The 20,739-nt window shown below is 41.4% G+C and overlaps 1 protein-coding gene across 2 annotated transcripts in view; it reads right to left on the bottom strand.

Moving 5' to 3' along the window:
* LOC147375466 (cytochrome P450 2J2-like) overlaps positions 1-20,739 on the bottom strand; it is a 41,118-nt gene that overhangs the window by 9,657 nt on the left and 10,722 nt on the right. The window contains exons 2-7 of one of the 2 annotated variants that reach the window (XM_086390273.1): positions 19,448-19,610; positions 16,546-16,695; positions 15,998-16,158; positions 12,780-12,956; positions 10,645-10,786; positions 3,235-3,422 (exon numbers count right to left, since the gene is read on the bottom strand). In XM_086390273.1, the coding sequence (XP_086246399.1) occupies positions 3,235-3,422; positions 10,645-10,786; positions 12,780-12,956; positions 15,998-16,158; positions 16,546-16,695; positions 19,448-19,610 (981 nt within the window). The remainder of the gene's footprint in view (positions 1-3,234; positions 3,423-10,644; positions 10,787-12,779; positions 12,957-15,997; positions 16,159-16,545; positions 16,696-19,447; positions 19,611-20,739) is intronic. The other variant, XM_086390274.1, reaches the window with a different exon arrangement.

Consider the following 20,739-nt stretch of genomic DNA (forward strand, 5'->3'; position numbering starts at 1 on the left):
CAACTGACTGCATGTTGCATACTTCAAAAGTTGAGATGACCCAGAGGGATGGTACGGGGAGGCAGGAGGGAGGGGGGTTCAGGATGGGGAACACGTGTATACCTGTGGCAGATTCTTGTTGATGTATGGCAAAACCAATACAATATTGTAAAGTAATTAACCTCCAATTAAAATAAATAAATTTATATTTTAAAAAAAGTTGAATGAATTGGGCTACAGAGTTTTGCCTCATCCACCATATTGACCCGACCTCAGTAGCCAACCAATTACCACTTCCTCAAGCATCTTGATAACTTTTTGCAAGGAAAATGCTTCCATTATCAGTAAGAGGCAGAAAATGCTTGCCAAGAGTCCTGAAGGACAGATTTTTTACACTACAAGAATAAGCAAACTTATTTCTCATTGGCAAAAATGTGTTGATTGTAATGGTTCCTACTTTGATTAATAAAGATGTGTTTGAGCCTAGTTCACTTCAATTCAGTTCATTCACTCAGTCGTGTCCAACTCTTTGTGACCCCATGGACTGCAGCATGCCTGGCCTCCCTGTCCATCACCAACTCCCGGAGTTTACCCAAACTCATGTCCATTGAGTCAGTGATGCCTTCCAACCATCTCATCCTGTCATCCCCTTCTCCTCCCGCCTTCAATCTTTCCCAACATCAGGGTCTTTTTAAATGAGTCAGTTCTTCGCATCAGGTGGGCAAAGTATTAGAGTTTCAGCTTCAACATCAGTCCTTCCAATGAATATTCAGGACTGATTTCCTTTAGGATAGACTGGTTGGGTCCCCTTGCAGTCCAAGGGACTCTCAAGAGTCTTCTCCAACATCACAGTTCAAAAGCATCAATTCTTCGGTGCAGAGCTTTATAGTCCAACTCTCACATCCATACATGACTACTGGAAAAACCATAGCCTTGACTACACAGACCTTTGTTGGCAAAGTAAAGTCTCTGCTTTTTGATATGCTATCTAGGTTGGTCATAACTTTTCTTCCAAGGAATAAGTGTCTTTTAATTTCATGGCTGCAATCACCAACTGCAGTGATTTTGGCGCCCCCAAAAATAAAGTCTGCCACTGTTTCCACTGTTTCTCCATCTATTTGCCATGAAGTGATGGGACGGGATGCCATGATCTTTGTTTTTTGAATGTTGAGTTTTAAGCCTATTTTTTCACTCTCCTCTTTTACTTTCATCAAGAGGCTCTTTAGTTCTTCTTCACTTTCTGCCATAAGGGTGGTATTATCTGCATGTCTGAGGTTATTGATATTTCTCTGGAAATCTTGATTCCAGTTTGTGCTTCATCCAGCCCAGCGTTTCTCATGATGTACTCTGCATATAAGTTAAATAAGCAGGGTGACGATACACAGCCTTGACGTACTCCTTTTCCTATTTGGAAAAAGTCTGTTCCATGTCCAGTTCTAACTGTTGCTTCCTGACCTGCATACAGATTTCTCAAGAGGCAGATCAGGTGGTCTGGGATTCCTGTCTCTTTCAGAATTTTCCACAGTTTATTGTGATCTACACAGTCAAAGGCTTTGTCATAGTCAATAAAGCAGAAACAGATGTTTACCTGGAACTCTCTTGCTTTTTTGATGAGCCAGTGGATGTTGGCAATTTGATCTCTGGTTCCTCTGCCTTTTCTTAAAGCCTAGTTGCAATGATTTAAAATTCACAGTCCAAAACAGCAATTATATTTGCACCAAACTAATATAGTAAAACAATCATTGCAGGAATAGCTGCTATTCCTGGTTCTGCTCGGCTGGTGACTAAGGGGTGGACAATGCAGAATTTCCTCTGGCTTTGCCTTGAGATTGTCCCCAGGTACAACTCTGTGTACAACTCTGTGTGTGTACACAGAGCAATTTAGACAAACTAGAATGACAGTGGCACCCCACTCCAGTACTCTTGCCTGGAAAATCCCATGGATGGAGGAGCCTGGTGGGCTGCAGTCCATGGGGTCGCTGGGCGTTGGACACGGTTGAGTGGCTTCACTTTCACTTTTCACTTTCATGCATTGGAGAAGGAAATGGCAACCCACTCCAGTGTTCTTGCCTGGAGAACCCCAGGGACGGGGGAGCCTGGTGGGCTGCTGTCTATGGGGTCGCACAGAATCGGACACGACTGAAGTGACTTAGCAGCAGCAGCAGCAGCAGAATGGATCCACAGAGGCTCACGAAAGTTGTGAGAAAGGGAACTGTAAATGTGCAGTGTGCAGAGAGGACACTACAGGGCACAGGAGAGCTGTCATCTGAGATCCTCAGGGTGGTGCGCCGAGTGAGAGCAGAATTTCCTTTGGGAGGACAGGGAATTTAATGGGGACCCACTGAGAAATATTTCAGGGAGACTCTTTTAAAATCAAAGGAAAGCAACTCCTGTGGAGAGAACATGGTGTAGTACAACAAAAGATGAGCCTGGGAATCAGAACAATTCCGTTTCTGGAACCCAACTCCTGTCTCTGTAGCCGAGAGATCTTATGCAAGATTACTCTCCAAGCCCTGGCTTTCAGATTTATAAAATGAGAATGGAATTATTCTAAGGACTGATTCAGACATTTTGAAATAACATATATAGTCCGAAGTACATAACCACTGCTTAACAAGCATTGGTTCCTCCTTTCTCTCCTATTCTGATATTTAATACTGCACATACTTGGATTGCTTTCCCTTGTGAGGCAGTCCCATCAAGGGTCTGTAAGTCAAGGATAGAAAAACACCTGTGGGGATAGTATGTTAGAAACACCAGAATGAATGTGATGTTGGTTCAGGTGGTCTCAAAAGTCCCTCATTTTTCAACATTCCAGCACTGCAAAGCACAATTATCTAAAATAAGTCCAGTAGGTCTCTATCTTGTGAGAAGCACTCCCAAGGCAAAAGAAAGGACCTCGTGACAAAGTCTGAGGCTGAGAACTGCTGCCTTCTGTATCCCCATGTAGATTTACCACTCACATCACACAGTAAAACACTGAGAAACCTCATAGCAAAGAAAAGCCTGGTTTTGCCTAACCACAGCTGACTTAAGAATCCCCCCTCTCCTCTAAAACACCTGTTAACATCCAGTTGAACTAACTTTCTAAGCTCACACTTAGGGAACAAAACTAGTATTTCATCAGGCATAATATATTTCTCTTCCCATGTAAGTAACTCTCTAGGATAAGAATGCTTTTCCAATTGAGATATTCCCACCATTTACAGATATGAGCTTGGAGATCTGAGGCTGTTGGTGTGAGCCCCTAATTACCTTGGGCAGGTGGTATCCAGCCAGGACAGTGTCCACTGTCACCTCCCGGGGCACGTTCAGAGGGAGGATGTTCCCCATTCTTTGCACCTCGTGGATGACAGCGTTGGTGTAGGGCATGGACTCGCGAGCGGCCATGCTTGGTTGTTGTGACTCGTCAAGCACCTTATCAATTTCAGCTTGGACTTTCTCTGGAAAAGTACAGGAGATTTCATCATTCTATTTTTCTATAACTTTCCTAGAGGCCAGTTAAGCTAAGGAATGGAATAACCAGGATCAAAAATGCTAAAGGAGTACATCAAGGCTATATAGCATCACCCTCCTTGTTTAACTTATATTCAGAGTACATTATGCGAAATGCTGGGCTGGATGAAATCAACCCTGAATATTCATTGGAAAGACTGATGCTTAAGCTCAAATCTTTTGGCCACTTGATGCAAAGAGCTGACTCACAGAAAAGACCCTGATGCTGGGAAAGATTGAGGGCAGGAAGAGAAGTGAGCGACAGAGGATGAGATGGTTAGATGGCATCACTGACTCAATGGAAGTGAGTTTGAGCAAATTCCAGTAATAGTGAGGGACAGGGAAGCCTGGTGTGCTACAATCTATGGGTTGCAAAGACTTGGACACGGCTCAGCGATTGAAAAACAATAACAAAATGACTAAAGCTATAGTAGGGTCTCTGGACAACCTCCTCAGGGAGGTATGTGAGTGGGAAGTGAGCCCTGGTGTGAGACAAACCTGGTGGCAAATTCTTGCTCAATACTAGTCCTGCTGCGAGTTCCTGGAGCTCTTTGAGCCTCTGGTTCCTCTTCTTATTAGTGAGGATGAATCAAGTTTCATCTTTAGCAATTTTTAGATTTGCATGAACTGATTTAGGGAAGTATCCAACAACAACAAAACCCTGTTAACTATGCCCCAATATTTGTTTTCCTCTTTTTAAACAATAATAAATATTTGATCTGGATACCTGGTCCCTCAGCTAAAGACTACATTTCCTAGATCCCCTTGTGACTAAGTTCTGGCCAAGAGAGTGTAAGTAGAGGGAATGTTTAATACTTGAAACATGCCCTAAAAGGAAAGGCATGTGGTTCCTGCTCCTCCCCTTCCTGCTGGTGGAAAGGCAGCCATAGAGGTGAGCCATCTGTGAGTCCCAGCAAGGGTGCCATTCTAGATACAACAGAGCAACACACGGGAAGCAGTTTAGACCCAAAGGGTTCTGCAGAGTCTAGCTTAGAGTCTCTGAATTGAGAGAAAAATAAACTTTCTTTTTTTACTGAACATTTAGAAACGTTTTAAATTGTGGTAAAATACACATAATATATAACTTACTTATCTTAGCCACTTTAAAGTGTGTGGTTTAATAATGTTAAGTATATTCACATCGTTGTACAACCAATCTCCAGAAATTTTTGTCTTGCAAAACCAAAACTATTCTCACTGAACCAGAACTCCCATTTGCACTAACTCCAGGCTCTAACCATGGTGTCTAACAACCACCATTTTACTTTCACTTTCTATGAGTTAACTGTTCCAGATACCTCAGATGAACAGAATCATGTAGTTTGTTCGTTTTGATTGGATTACTGAGTTTAGCATAATGTCCTTAAGGTTCACCATGTAGCATGTGTCAAAATGCTTCATTTTTAAGGACAGATATTTCATTGCATTCCACATTTTGCTTATCCACTCAGCCACTGATAGACACTTGGGTTGTATCCACTTTTATTACATCTAAGGTGACTGGTGATAGAAGCAAGGTCCGATGCTGTAAAGAGCAATATTGCATAGGAACCTGGAATGTCAGGTCCATGAATCAAGGCAAATTGGAAGTGGTCAAACAAGAGATGGCAAGAGTGAATGTCGACATTCTAGGAACCAGCGAACTGAAATGGACTGGAATGGGTGAATTTAACTCAGATGACCATTATATCTACTACTGTGGCAGGAATCCCTCAGAAGAAATGGAGTGGCCATCATGGTCAACAAAAGAGTCTGAAATGCAGTACTTGGATGCAATCTCAAAAACCACAGAATGATCTCTGTTCGTTTCCAAGGCAAACCATTCAATATCACAGTAATCCAAGTCTATGCCCCAATCAGCAATGCTGAAAAAGCCGAAGTTGAACGGTTCTATGAAGACCTACAAGACCTTTTAGAACTAACACCAAAAAAAAGACATCCTTTTCATTAAAGGGGACTGGAATGCAAAAGTAGGAAGTCAAGAAACACCTGGAGTAACAGGAAAATTTGGCCTTGGAATACAGAATGAAGCAGGGCAAAGACTAATAGAGTTTTGTCAAGAAAATTGCACTGGTCATAACAAACACCCTCTTCCAACAACACAAGAGAAGACTCTATACATGGACATCACCAGATGGTCAACACCAAAATCAGATTGATTATATTCTTTGCAGCCAAATATGGAGAAGCTCTACACAGTCAGCAAAAACAAGACCAGGAGTTGACTGTGGCTCAGATCATGAACTCCTTATTGCCAAATTCAGCTTAAATTGAAGAAAGTGGGGGAAACCACTAGACCATTCAGGTATGACCTAAATCAAATCCCTTATGATTATACAGTGGAAGTGAGAAATAGATTTAAGGGCCTAGATCTGATAGATAGAGTGCCTGATGAACTATGGAATGAAGTTCGTGACATTGTCCAGGAGACAGGGATCAAGACCATCCCCATGGAAAAGAAATGCAAAAAAGCAAAATGGCTGTCTGGGGAGGCCTTACAAATAGCTGTGAAAAGAAGAGAAGTGAAAAGCAAAGGAGAAAAGGAAAGATATAAGCATCTGAATGCAGAGTTCCAAAGAATAGCACGAAAAGATAAGAAAGCCTTCTTCAGCGATCAATGCAAAGAAATAGAGGAAAACAACAGAATGGGAAAGACTAGAGATCTCTTCAAGAAAATTAGAGATACTAAGGGAACATTTCATGCAAAGATGGGCTCGATAAAGGACAGAAATGGTATGGACCTAACAGAAGCAGAAGATATTAAGAAGAGATGGCAAGAATACACAGAAGAACTGTACAAAAAAGATCTTCACGACCCAGATAATCACAATGGTGTGACCACTGACCTAGAGCCAGACATCCTGGAATGTGAAGTCAAGTGGGCCTTAGAAAGTATCACTACGAACAAAGGTAGTGGAGGTGATGGAATTCCAGTTGAGCTATTTCAAATTCTGAAAGATGATGCTGTGAAAGTGCTGCACTCAATATGCCAGCAAATTTGGAAAACTCAGCAGTGGCCACAGGACTGGAAAAGGTCAGTTTTCATTCCAATCCCAAAGAAAGGCAATGCCAAAGAATGCTCAAACTACCACGCAATTGCACTCATCTCACACGCTAGTAAAGTGATGCTCAAAATTCTCCAAGCCAGGCTTCAGCAATATGTGAACCGTGAACTTCCTGATGTTCAAGCTGGTTTTAGAAAAGGCAGAGGAACCAGAGATCAAATTGCCAACATCCGCTGGATCATGGAAAAAGCAAGGGAGTTTCAGAAAAACATCTACTTCTGTTTTATTGACTATGCCAAAGCTTTGACTGTGTGAATCACAATAAAAAGTGGAAAATTCTGAAAGAGATGGGAATACCAGACCACCTTATCTGCTTCTTGAGAAATCTGTATGCAGGTCAGGAAGCAACAGTTAGAACTGGACATGTAACAACAGACTGCTTCCAAATAGGAAAAGGAGTATGTCAAGGCTGTATATTGTCCCCCCTGCTTATTTAACTTATATGCAGAGTGCATCATGAGAAACGCTGGACTGGAAGAAACACAGGCTGGAATCAAGATTGCCGGGAGAAATATCAATAACTCAGATATGCAGATGACACCACCCTTGTGGCAGAAAGTGAAGAGGAACTAAAGAGCCTCTTGATGAAAGTGAAAGAGGAGAGTGAAAAACTTTGCTTAAAGCTCAACATTCAGAAAACGAAGACTATGGCATCTGGTCGCATCACTTCATGGGAAATAGATGGGGAAACAGTGGAAACAGTGTCAGACTTTATATTTTTGGCCTCCAAAATCACTGCAGATGGTGACTGCAGCCATGAAATTAAAAGACGCTTACTCCTTGGAAGGAAAGTTATGACCAACCTAGATAGCATATTCAAAAGCAGAGACATTATTAGCTAATGTTGTTAGCAACATTATTTTGCTAACAAAGGTTCATCTAGTCAAGGCTATGGTTTTTCCTGTGGTCATGTATGGATGTGAGAGTTGGACTGTGAAGAAAGCTGAGCGCCGAAGAATTAATGCTTCTGAACTGTGGTGTTGGAGAACACTCTTGAGAGTCCCTTGGACTGCAAGGAGATCCAACCAGTCCATTCTGAAGGAGATCAGCCCTGGGATTTCTTTGGAAGGAATGATGCTAAAGCTGAAACTCCAATACTTTGGCCAGCTCATGCGTAGAGTTGACTCATTGGAAAGGACTCTGATGCTGGGAGGGATTGGGGGCAGGAGGAGAAGGGGATGACAGAGGATGAGATGGCTGGATGGCATCACTGACTTGATGCACGTAAGTCTGGGTGAACTCCGGGAGTTGGTGATGGACAGGGAGGCCTGGCGTGCTGTGATTCATTGGGTCGCAAAGAGTCGGACACAACTGAGTGACTGAACTGAACTGAACTGAAGACATTATTATTTTGGAGCCTTTTATAGGGAAGCTATAAATATATCCTAACTAGGTGGCTTTTAAACTTAAAGAAAACCCTGTAATTCACAGTTGTTTAGTTGCTAAATCCTGTCTGACTCTTGTGACTCCATGGACTGTAGCCCACCAGGCTCTTTGGTTCATGGAATTGCTCAGGCAAGAATACTGGAGTGGGTTGCCATTTCCTTCTTCAGGGGATCTTCCCGACCCAGGGATAGAATTTGCTTCTCCTGCATTTGCAGGAGGATTCTTTACCACTGAGCCATCAGGGAAGCCCATAATTAAAAAATAAGTGCATTTTACAAGTGCATGACTCAGGACACATTAAAAAAATATACACACACGTATAAAACATTTATTCATATACTTAAGGAAAGTTTCATGAAAAAGCATTATCCTCAGTACACAGAAAGCACTCTGATTTTACTTTTTTTTTTTTTAAATTTAGGGAAAAAAGTTGGTCTTGATTTACTAAATTGACTCTATCTCCTATTAATGAACTTTCACCCACAGTTTGCAAAACTGTATCACAATAGTTTCTATCCTACATGTGCTTAAACTGTTTCGGGGGAGTGGGGGCTAGAAAATGAAAAATGAATCTTAACAGTCACTGTCCTTGAAAGGACTACAGTCTCTGGGGAAGATATATAAATAACATGTTATAAACAAACTAATGGAGGTTCATTAGGTCATCTTTAAAGAAAGGAAATGCTAGTATTTTCCCAGAAGTGTGGAGAAACTCTTGGAGGCTATGTTGAGTAGACTCTTCAAGCATAGCTAAGGGTTTACTGTATAGAGAAATCAGGGAAATACATTCTTGATTATTCTTCTGGGGAACAGCAGGTGTGATGGTCCAGAGGCACAAATAAGGACAGTGAAATGAAATGGCCTGTGACTTACTGAAGCCCCTATGCAGGCTGGACAGGTAGAAAAGAGGCACAGCAGAGCGCATGATCTACCAGACTAAGGACTGTGAGCATTGTCCACAGGGTGCTGGAAGACACTACTTGAAAAGGAGGGAAGGCTGCTACCAGATTTCATATGTGAGTGGAGTGGAGCTCCTTCCTGGGACTCACCACAATGTCAGTGGGCTTCACTGTTTTCCCCACTGGACAGTGAGTTTGCTGAGGGCAGGGGCTCTCCGTTATATCTGTGTAATGTGGACCCATCCCAATTCTGGCAGAAAACTGAAGAAGGCACCCGTTCAAGTCCACCTGTCCTACCTATCTCTCCATCCTACCATGCTATCCTCTGGCCTTTCTTTTGGACCGTGCTCCAGGAGGCCCCATTCTTATTTTCTTTTTTCCTTTAAAAAAATCATTTATTTTTAACTGAAGGATAATTGCTTTATAGTATTGTGTTGGTATCTACCAAACATCAACATGAATTAGCCATAGGTTTACCCATGTCCCCCGACACCTGAACATCCCTCCCACTTCCCTCCCGTCCCACCCGTCTAGGCTGTTACCCAGCCCCAGTTTGCGTTTCCTGTGTCTTGCCGCAAATTCACATTGGGTATCTATTTTCATATGGTATTCTATATTTCCATGTTACTCTCTCCATATCTCCCACCCTCTCCTTCCTCCCCTCCCAGCCATGCCCATAATCTGTTCTCAATGTCTGTGTCTCCACTGCTGCTCTCCAAATAGGTTCATCAGAACCATCTGGTTTCCAAATTCCATATCTATGCATTAGTATATGATATTTTTCTCTTTCTGACTTACTTCACTCTGTATAATAGGCTTTAGGTTCACCCACCTCATTAGGACTGACTCAAATGCATTCCTTTTTATGGCTGAGTAATATTTCATTATATACCACGGCTTCTTTATCTATTCATCTGTTGATGGACATCTAGGTTGCTTCCATGTCCTAGCTGTTGTAATATAACTGCAGTGAACCCTGGTGTACATGTGTCTTGTTCAATGCCTAGTGATGGGACTGCTGGTCATACGGTGGTTTTATTCCTAGTTTTTTAAGGAGTGTCCATACTGTTTTCCATAGTGGTTGTATCAATTTACATTCCCACCAACAGCACAAGAGGGTTCCCTTTTCTCTACACCCTCTCCAGCTTTTATAGTTTGTAGATTTTTCAATGAGGGCCATTCTGACCAGTGTGAGGTGATATCTCATTATAGTTTTGATTTGCATTTCTCTAATAATGAGTGATGTTGACCATCTTTTCATGTAGTTGTTAGCCATCTGTGTGTCTTCTTTGGAAAAATGTCTGTTTAGGTCTTTTGCCAACTTTTTGATTGGGTTTTTGCTTTTCTGTTATTGATTTGTATGAGCTGCTTACATATTTTTGAAATTAATGTTTTGTCAGTTGTTTCATTTGCTATTATTTTTTCCCATCCTGAGGGTTGTCTTTTCACCTTATTTATAGTTTCCTTTGCTGTGCAAAAGCTTTTAAGTTTAATTAGGTTCCACTTTAAAATTTTTGTTTTGATTTCCATTATTCTAGGAGGTGTGTCATAGAGGATCTTGTTGTGATTTATGTCATAGAGTGTTCTGCCTATGTTTTCTTCTAAGAGTTTTATAGTTTCTGGTCTTACATTTAGGTCTTTAATACATTTTGGATTTATCTTTGTGGATGGTGTTAGGAAGTGTTGTAATGTCATTCTTTTACACGCAGCTGTCCAGTTTTCCCAGAAGCACTGACTGAAGAGACCTTCTTTGCCCCACTGTATATTCTTGAGGAGGCCCCATTCTGACCCAGCCGAGGCCCACCCACTGACGTGCTCACCTTGGATTTCAGGGTACAGGGCCATGTAGAGCAGACCCCAGCGCAAGGTGGTTGAAGTTGTTTCTGTTCCAGCAAAGAAGAGGTCCAGGGTATTGTAGATAAGGTTTTCTTCGTGGAAACTTGAAGCAGCATTACCCTTATGCTAGAAAGCACAGTGATTATTGATTTATTCAGGTGGTTCTTAGTTGCCACAACACACGGGGTTTCATCCTAAAGAAAACATGAAGGAGAGACTACCCCAGGAGAAATAACTCTCCCTTTGGCTGTCTCATGAGGCAGAGATTTATTACTGGAATATCACTGCCCGTAGTGCTGAAAGCTTTTGTTAGCTTTGGTGGACAAAAAAGATAACTAATTTTTTACACCCATAATTAGGCAGAATCTATTATTACACTGGCAAACAGCCCTAGGTTCCAATATTAGCGACACCATTCACTATTTGTATGACTCGAGCAAGTTAACAAACCTTTCTGTGCTTCAGATTCCTGTTCCACAAAACAGACATAACAATACTCACCTCTTAAGATGGAATTATGAATTATGTGAGTAGGAAAGGGCACATAGCAATTCTCAACAAATGTTTGTACCAATAACAGAAACAATAACTGAATTTCTCTAAAGTATAGTAATTCTCCTGAGAAGGCAGTGGCACCCCACTCCAGTACTCTTGCCTGGAAAATCCCATGGACGGAGGAGCCTGGAAGGCTGCAGTCCATGGGGTCGCTGAGGGTCGGACACAACTGAGCGACTTCACTTTAACTTTTCACTTTCATGCATTGGAGGAGGAAATGGCAACCCACTCCAGTGTTCTTGCCTGGAGAATCCCAGGAACAGGGAAGCCTGGTGGGCTGCCTCTATGGGGTTGCACAGTCCGACATGACTGAAGTGACTTAGCAGCAGCAGCATAGTAATTCTCATATCTCCCCATTAATCTTTTCCTTTTAGGTTAAACTTTTCTGATTCCAACAGTCATTCCTCATGGCACTCCAGCATCTTTACCACCTTTCTTCAATGAATGTATCAATGTTCCTCCCTGTGTGGTCCCACACCTGCATATCTTATAGTAAGTGAAGTCTCCTCCTCATAAGAGAAATCAATGCTTCTATTAATGTTATCACAATAAAGTGAAATAAGAGAGGAGTTGGAAAGAAATCCATTCTGCCAACTCTGGGAATGAATAATCTGACGGGTCAAAGATGATGACACCAATGCAATGATATGTTTACCAGAGGGATGACTATGGCAAAGGTCATCCCATTTGGCTTTTATCCTGCTTCTTTCCTATAGTAACATTGAAAAGTAGATGACATAGGGATGAGGGAGGAAGGCAAATGTCTCTCTCATCTGAGGCTAAACTCGCATCTGACTCAGATTTACCTGTGTTCTGCAATGGGGAGCTGGGGGAAGATGTAGGAGACTGGGCATTGGTCCAGCTAATAATGAAATAATACTTTTTTTCCCCTTTTATGTACAGGTCCTTCAGATATGGGTAGAGAATGGATTACGAAAAGGCAGTATTTGGTCTTTCTAAAGTCCTTAGGCCAAATACTGATAAACCTCTGTCTTCATTTTTAATTGTCCCGTCAATTTTGAGTTAATGTTATTCCTACATTCTGTGAAGTACTGCCTCTATTTTTCCTCCCCTGTGGTAGGCTGAATAATGACCCACAAAGAAGTCTATGTCCTTAACTCTAGAATCTGTGAATTTTATATGGCAGACAAAATTCTATAGATATATTGAAATAAGGCTCTTGATGGGAAAATTATCCTGGATTATCCCAGTGGGCCCAATACAATCACAAGAGTCTTTAGAAGAGGGAGGCAAGAAAGTCATAAAGAGCAGATGTGAAGATGGTGGCAGAAAAAAGTGCTATATTGATGGCTTTGAAGATGGAGGAAGGGGTCATGAGTCAGTCAAGGAGTAAAGGCAGCCTCTAGACTCTGGAAAAGTCCATCAGTAGTTTCTTCCCTAGAGCCTTGAAAGAGCCAGTACTGCCCCTACCTTGACTTGATAAATGTTGGTTGTTTTAAGCTATCAAGTTTGTGGTGACTTCTTACACCAGCAATAAGATATTAGAATCCCTTCATTTGATCTTTAAGAACAATACTTTGGAAAAAAACTCAGGTTTCCTCACCTTTTCTGTCTCCTGGAGATAAGCATCAATGAAGTCTCTTGCTTCAGCAGGATTCCAGTCTCTCTTGTGGTTTTCAATCACACGGGCAACAAACATTTTCAGTTTCCTCCAGTTACTGAAGAGCATTTGGTGTGGACCCGGAAGGAAATTCATTATCCTTGGAAAGACATTGTAGAGCTGATGGAACAAATAAAACTGTCATGGAGGAGAGTGGGGGTGACGTTTTTCTACTTTTTAAGATAAGTCCATGGGGTTGCAAAGCGTTGAACATGAGAGCAACTGAGCAACACGTCAAGGAAACCGTAGTCTTTTCCTATCTCTTTTATTTACTTAAATTTAATCCTTTGAGTCAACCTTGACTCTTCTCTTTCTCAACCCTCTTCTTTCCCTTCCAGCAAAGCATTTCAACCCTCCATCCAAAACATGACACTTCAGACCAATTTTCACCACTCCATCTGCTTTGTCATCCTAGTACAAAGTACTAACATTTTTTATCTGGATGCTGTAAGCCTCCAGCAGGTTTCCTGATGCTCTCCCTAACCCCCTTCTCAGCCCATCTTCCACTGACCTGCCATAGAGATCATTTAAAAGTTTAATGAGATCATTTCACTTTCTGACTCTCAATCCGACAATGACTTTCCAAGACATTTAGACAGATCCTACCTCATTCTCCTGGCGGGGAGCTCTACATGATCTGGCCCCTCACCCTCCTGGCACCTCCTCTCCTATGACTCCCTGCCATCTTGCTCTCCCTTACTCTTTCCAGTCCAGCCCCATTGGTCTCTGTGCAAACATAAAAAAATGTTCTTGTTTAGGACTTTGTAGTTGTTATTTCTTTCATCTAGAATGGTTTTCCTCTGAAATCTGTGTAACTCCAGTTCCTTAATGTGCTGCTCAAATGTCACCAATTTGGATCCGTCTTAGCTGATGAGCCTACGATTAGCAGCACTTCTGGAACTCTCTTTCCATTCCTTTATTTTGTTTTATATTTTTCCATGACAATTGTCATTAGTTGTGTGTGTATATATATTTGTGTGTATTTGTAAAATATGTATGTTTATCTGTGTATATGTATCTAACTATGTATCTACATTCCTGTGTATCTAAATATCTAGGGCAAACACATATGTGTATTTATTTGTCTGTCCTCACTATGAGGTAAGCTCCATGTGGGTAAAATATTTTTTACTGAAATACAGTAGTCTTTGTATATATTTTTTCTAATAAAATATGAAAGAAAATAGATAGCATAAGGTAATGGAAAGTTGCCTAGATTTCAAATGTGATAGGTATGCATTTACAATTAGGTCTGTTTCTTTCTAGCTATAGTACTTTGCTAATGGTAGTAATAATGATATGATCTGTATCTACCTAAACTAGCTGCTAATGGGGGCAAAGGTTATTTTCATGATCAAATGACATGAGAGCCATACCACACTTAACACAGAGCCAGTGGAACACTATGTGGATTTGTTTACACATTCCTATATCTGCTTGCATACATCAGGATGATCCATTTCATTAGCAAGGTGAAAAGGCAGCCTTCAGAATGGGAGAAAATAATAGCAAATGAAGTAACTGACAAACAACTAATCTCAAAAATATACAAGCAACTCCTACAGCTCAACTCCAGAAAAATAAATGACCCAATCAAAAAATGGGCCAAAGAACTAAATAGACATTTCTCCAAAGAAGACATACAGATGGCTAACAAACACATGAAAAGATGCTCAACATCACTCATTATCAGAGAAATGCAAATCAAAACCACTATGAGGTACCATTTCACACCAGTCAGAATGGCTGCGATCCACAAGTCTACAAGCAATAAATGCTGGAGAGGGTGTGGACAAAAGGGAACTCTCTTACACTGTTGGTGGGAATGAAAACTAGTACAGCCACTATGGAGAACAGTGTGGAGATTCCTTAAAAAACTGGAAATAGAACTGCCTTACGATCCAGCAATCCCACTGCTGGGCATACACACTGAGGAAACCAGAAGGGAAAGAGACACATGTACCCCAATGTTCATCGCAGCACTGTTTATAATAGCCAGGACATGGAAGCAACCTAGATGCCCATCAGCAGATGAATGGATAAGAAAGCTGAGGTACATATACACAATGGAGTATTACTCAGCCATTAAAAAGAATACATTTGAATCAGTTCTAATGAGATGGATGAAACTGGAACCTATTATACAGAGTGAAGTAAGCCAGAAAGAAAAACACCAATACAGTATACTAACGCATATATATGGAATTTAGAAAGATGGTAACAATAACCCTGTACGAGACAGCAAAAGAGACACTGATGTATAGATCAGTCTTATGGACTCTGTGGGAGAGGGAGAGGGTGGGGAGATTTGGGAGAATGGCATTGAAACATGTATAATATCATGTATGAAACGAGTCACCAGTCCAGGTTCGATGCACGATACTGGATGCTTGGAGCTGGTGCACTGGGACGACCCAGAGGGAGGGCATGGGGAGGGAGGAGGGAGGAGGGTTCAGGATGGGGAACACAGGTATACCTGTGGCGGATTCATTTAGATATTTGGCAAAACTAATACAATATTGTAAAGTTTAAAAATAAAATAAAATTAAAAAAAAAGAACTGCTGTAAAAAAATAAATTAACTGAGATAAAGTATGTATAGTTGTCCATCAAAGTGCCTGGTCTACTTTGGATCTCTAAGAAATGCTTTTTACCCTGCCCTATTGCTCCCTCCTAACCTCCCAGGATTTTTATTCCTTGGGAACAGTCAGCCTGGTATCCACTGAAGTCCCATTACTGAACTCAATTTTCCAGTAATTAGTGCATATATGAAAGTAGCATCTAACTCTTTGTGAACCCATGGACTGTAGCCTGCCAGGCTCCTCTGTCCATGGGATTCTCCAGGCAATAATAGTGGAGTGGGTTGCCATTTTCTCCTCTAGGGGATCTTCCCAATTCATCTTCAGCGTCACCTGCATTGGCAGGTAGATTTTTTTTTTTTTTTTTAACCACTGAGCCACCTGGGAAGCCCTCTTTGTCTATAATCAATGTTCATCAATGTTACACAAAACATCAAATTCAACAGACTGACTTCAGACATGTTTGTCAAAGTCAATTTTAAACGGTTGTGTTAACTTAAGAAAAAAATAAAAGGAAGAACCCATCTCTGTCTGACATCAGCTCATTGTCCTTCTCCAAGGTAGGAAGTGAGAACCGCCTCACCTGGCACCACACTGTTGTCTCTAAGTAGGTGACCTCATCCAGCAGCCTCAACAGCTCCTGGAACTGATCATCCTGGTAGTCAAACCGCTCCCCGAAGGTGATGGAGCAAATAATATTGGAAACAGCATTGTTGATTTTGAAGTGAGGGTTGAAAGGCTGTCCTGGAAGCAGAAGAAGAGATAGAGACTTCAGATTGGTTCGTTCCTATTTTCCAGAGTATATTCTACGTGGCATATAACACACTGACTACAGAACTATATCTGAAACTGTGGTCCCAGCACCCTACATAGGTCTGACACACAGCAAGTACTCAGTCAATGCCTGGAAGTCAAATTGATGACCAGGATTTAAAACCAATAATGAGTTTTATATCCATCTTCTTTTTAACACTCAAGCTCCATAATGGCAGTTCATGGTTAGCTGTTCACTGTTATCGCCTAATCACCCAACACAGTCCTGGGCTTAGGACAGAAATGTAGGTATTGATGAGCATCTGGTTAGTGAAAGCATGAACCACAGTCCCTGTACCTGTCCTAGGACCTGCTCACCTTTCTCCTCTCCTATTGCCTGGATGAGGTAGGCAACTTCTTCCTGTATGCGTTCCTCTAAGCTCTTCCTTCCTAAACCAAAGTTCCTCAGAGCTGTCAGGGAGAACCTTCTTTGCTCTTTCCATATGTGGCCATTGGACATGATCAAGCCTGGGAAAAAGAAAGCCAACATTATGAAAAGAAAGTCAACAAGACCCATGAGGAACAATGTATCACATGAAAGGAAGGGGAAGGGCTTTAAGGTGTTTCAAACTATTCAGAGAAATAATCCCAAAGCAATGGATACAATGGCTAGCATTTACTGACTACTAATAATGAAAGACCTTTTAGCATTTTTAATGCATTATTGAAAAGGAAACTGAGGTGTAAGAGATAAACTCTGCAATGTCACAGAGTTAGCAAGCAACTGAACAGGATTGAAATTCAAGTCTGTTTGACTCCAAAGTCCATTTTTGATGACTTGTCATATAAGTATATGTAAATATTTGTATCATACAACATACTAAGAGTGCACTTGTGGATTAGACAAAATCCATATTCACAAGGTAAGTCCTTTAGGTGAGATCTTATCTAAACCAGGCCTTGAAAATAAATGAATCACTCAAGAAAGCACGGAAGAGTGAAAAATCTATGCAGAGTGGACAACACAGGCAGAGGAAAACAATCCATCTTTGTGTGTTCAATAAATGATCATTTATTTCATAACACAGGGGAGGTCACCATCCTTTCATTTCTTTACTTCCAGAGTACTCTTCAACTCACTCTTATACCTGACTTTGGCTTACCCCATGACAAGGACATGATCTTCCCTGCTGTCCAGTCCAGGATCCTTTTCAGCCTCACCACCATGTGTCATCAGCATGAGATGCTTCTTTCTTGAAACACTCTCTTCCAATGGTGTCCGGGACACCACACTCTCTAGATTTCCCTCCTTTAATCTCTGACCACAGAGAAATTCCTGTATCTTTTGTTAATTCATCTTCTATTGAATTTTGAAATGATGGAGCTCTTCAAGACTAGGCCTGAAGTCTTTTCTCTTTATCTATATTCCATTTTGGGGGAAATCTCATTAGTTCCTAAAATTTTAAGTGAAATCTACTGATAGTTAATATCTATTTCTGGCCCTCAGCACTAGACACATATACGAGTATCTGCTTGACTCTGCAGATTTAAATGCATTTCACACTCAGCATATCTATAACTGAATTCATTATTTTGCTCTATACAACTCTCCAGGCCAGCCAACACTTTGTCCTCTTCCACATGTCCCTTCTTTCCTTTACCTACCCATTTGGGTGTCTACCTCAACACCTCATTCTCCCTCTGTCTGGGTCATCATGTCCTACTGGATTTTCCTCCTTAGAAACTTAAATACGTGTATCTTCACAGTCACTCTCCTGGTCTAACCTGTTGGAGTGCTATTTCTCTCCACCTCCCTAGTCCAGGCCACCATCTCGTCTCACCTAAAATGCTGCAATAGTCTCTTGCTCCCTTTATTCCATTCTTCACATTATAGCTTTGAGAAGTCTTTAAAATGTACCGTGTAAGTATGATGATCCCTTTCTATACTGAAACCATGCAGGAGCTTCCATTGTTCTTAGGATAAAAGGCAACATCCTTAATTTGCATGAACTATTCCTGTTAGAACTCAGCAGCTTCATCTCCATTTAATCCCTGTGCGGCAACACTGGTCACCTTTCAGTTCCTCCAGTTCAGTGTCCTTCTTCCCACCTCAGAGACTTTTCATACTCCATTCCCTCCACCTGATAGTTTTTTCACTTTATTAACTGTCACTGTGTTAGCTTTACCTAAGTCTCAGGATATTAGACACTCTTAGGAAGTACATTATGCTCTTATCTTCATAACACTAAGGTCTTAAATTGTTAGAGTAACTGATACTGTTTTTCTGAATGAAATGTAAGTTACAGAAAAATAAGGACTTTGTCATCTCCTCACTGTTCTGTTACTGGTGCTTCATATGGCAAATAAACACAGTGAATGCATGTAGAGTTAATGGGTAAAATATTTCAAAGAGAAATTGAGAAGCACCTAATAATATGGTGCTTTCGTAGAATATTGAGTTTTTCATTTAGATTTTTAAACGTGTAAATTTAATAATCATTTTAAGTATTTATGCTAAACCCCTCTTTTTCCGTTTCAATGATTTTACTTATTTATGGCTCTGCTGGGTCTTCACTGCTGTGGGCTTTTGTCTAGTTGGGACAAGCAGGGGCTGCTTTCTAGTTGCAGTGCACTGGCTTCTCACTGTGGTGGTTTCTCTTTTTGCGGAGCACAGCTTCTGTATTTGTGGTGCACAGGCTTAGCTGCTCCGCGGTATGTGGGATCTTCCCAGAAGAACCCATGTCTTCTACACTGGCAGGCAGATTCTTTACCACTGAGCCACCAGGGAAACCCCAAACCCTTCTAACAAAAATGGAAGCCTCGAGATATCTTGTAAGGCACAGCCTTAACAACAGATCACAAGAAGCGAGACGCAAGAAGGGATCACATAATCAAGAGGAGGAGGAAGCTGATCCACATCCATTTTCCTAGGGGAAGAGATCTGAGTGGAGAAAGAGAGCCTGAGAATTCATTGCCTTTCCTCTGCGAAAAAACACATCACATCACTGAGTGATGAGGATACTTATTTATCTAAGCATCCAGAGTGAGTTCATGCAGGTGATGTCGCTTTTCCCAAATCCCTGACATTAGGGTGGACCCTGCCAGGGGCCCTGAGGAGGTACCTTCAACAGAGAAATGAGGGCACTCAGCTTCCTTAAGGGGCAGGAACTTATGAGGGGCCTAGTCCCTGGGAGTGTTGGAGAATTACAGAAACAAAAGTACCTTTCACAGACTATAAGAATATCAAATGTACACATCTTATATTAGTCAAGAAACTTACCATTTTTCTTAAAAACACGTTCTCGAATAGGGCTTATGGGGCGGTTCACAAAGTTTTGGTCCTGGTAGACAAGGACTTCTTTGATTAAGGGCAATCCAGTTATAACAACTGAAGGCAAGTCACCGAATTCCAGGCTAAAAAGGTTCCCGTATTTCTTCACAAACTAAAAAATAGTAAAAATAGTCATAGAATATGCGCATGTCTGTGTGTCATGGAATGTAGAGTATGTGTGGCTGTGGGAGCTTGGATGGGACAGGAAGGGTGTGTGTGTGTGTGTGTGTGTGTGTGCGCATCCATGTTATGCACCCAGGTTTGATGGGGATGTTTCTGTTTCCAATTCTCCTCTTCTCAACTAGCCTCTGGTCGAATCTACTACAGGACGTGGACATTCCTTATAAACATTCATTCATATGTTCGACTTCCTTGAATTGAGTATCCGCCATTTGTCCTGAGAATAAGGCATAAAGATTTAACAAGATAAACAAGGTATCTAACCTCAAGTATCTTCGTGTCTAGTAAAGGGCAGAATTCAGCCCATGTGCCTTACCAGAGAAGGCAGAGATGTGACTAGTGAACATGGACTTCTTAGTAAATCACGTCTGCTTGATAGAATGTCCTTTTCCTCAACATGTTTTAGGTGACAGAAAATTCATCATAAGGCTGGGAGAAGAGCACACTGATTCTGAGCCGAGTGTAAGTCTTAACTCTGTGGCTGACTAGCTGCGAGCTCCAGGGAAAATTGCTTAGTTTTTTTTTGTTTTTGAGTCTCAGTTCCCCAGTTGCCCAGTTCCTCAGTTCCCCGGTTGCATTAAAGTGAGAAAATAATTCTTTCCCTCAAAGAATTCTATGGAGAAAAATGAGAACAGAAATGTGAAAGGCACTTTGTTCCCTGGTCCCTGGCAGATAGCCACTCGAGTCTCTGGGGAATGAATGGGCTCTGTGTGCAAAGGGATGTGGGTGTGCTTCTGCATGGTGAAAGATAGGACAAGAACACAGGGATGATGTCGGGAGAAAGGCCCTGGTGGTCACAGACAACCACATCTACTGGGTGCCATGATAACTACCTTTCATGTTTTATCTCATTTAACCTACAACTGCCCTGTGGCAGTAATGATTTTCCTTGTCTTTCAGCAAGAAGTAACTTAGCCAAGGTTGCAAAGCTACTGCACGTTGGTGAAATTTTCCAAGCATTATGTAAGATTTAAGGACAAAGCCATGGACCTGAGATGGTGATAGGAACTTAGAGTTTAGTGGATGTGAGAGAAAGAATGTGAGACTGAGGGTGAGGGATC

The sequence above is a fragment of the Bos grunniens genome, chromosome 3 (assembly GCF_055505025.1).
Source record: "Bos grunniens cultivar Pamir isolate PY7600 chromosome 3, Bosgru_T2T1.0, whole genome shotgun sequence".
NCBI classification, from domain to species: Eukaryota; Metazoa; Chordata; class Mammalia; order Artiodactyla; family Bovidae; genus Bos; species Bos grunniens.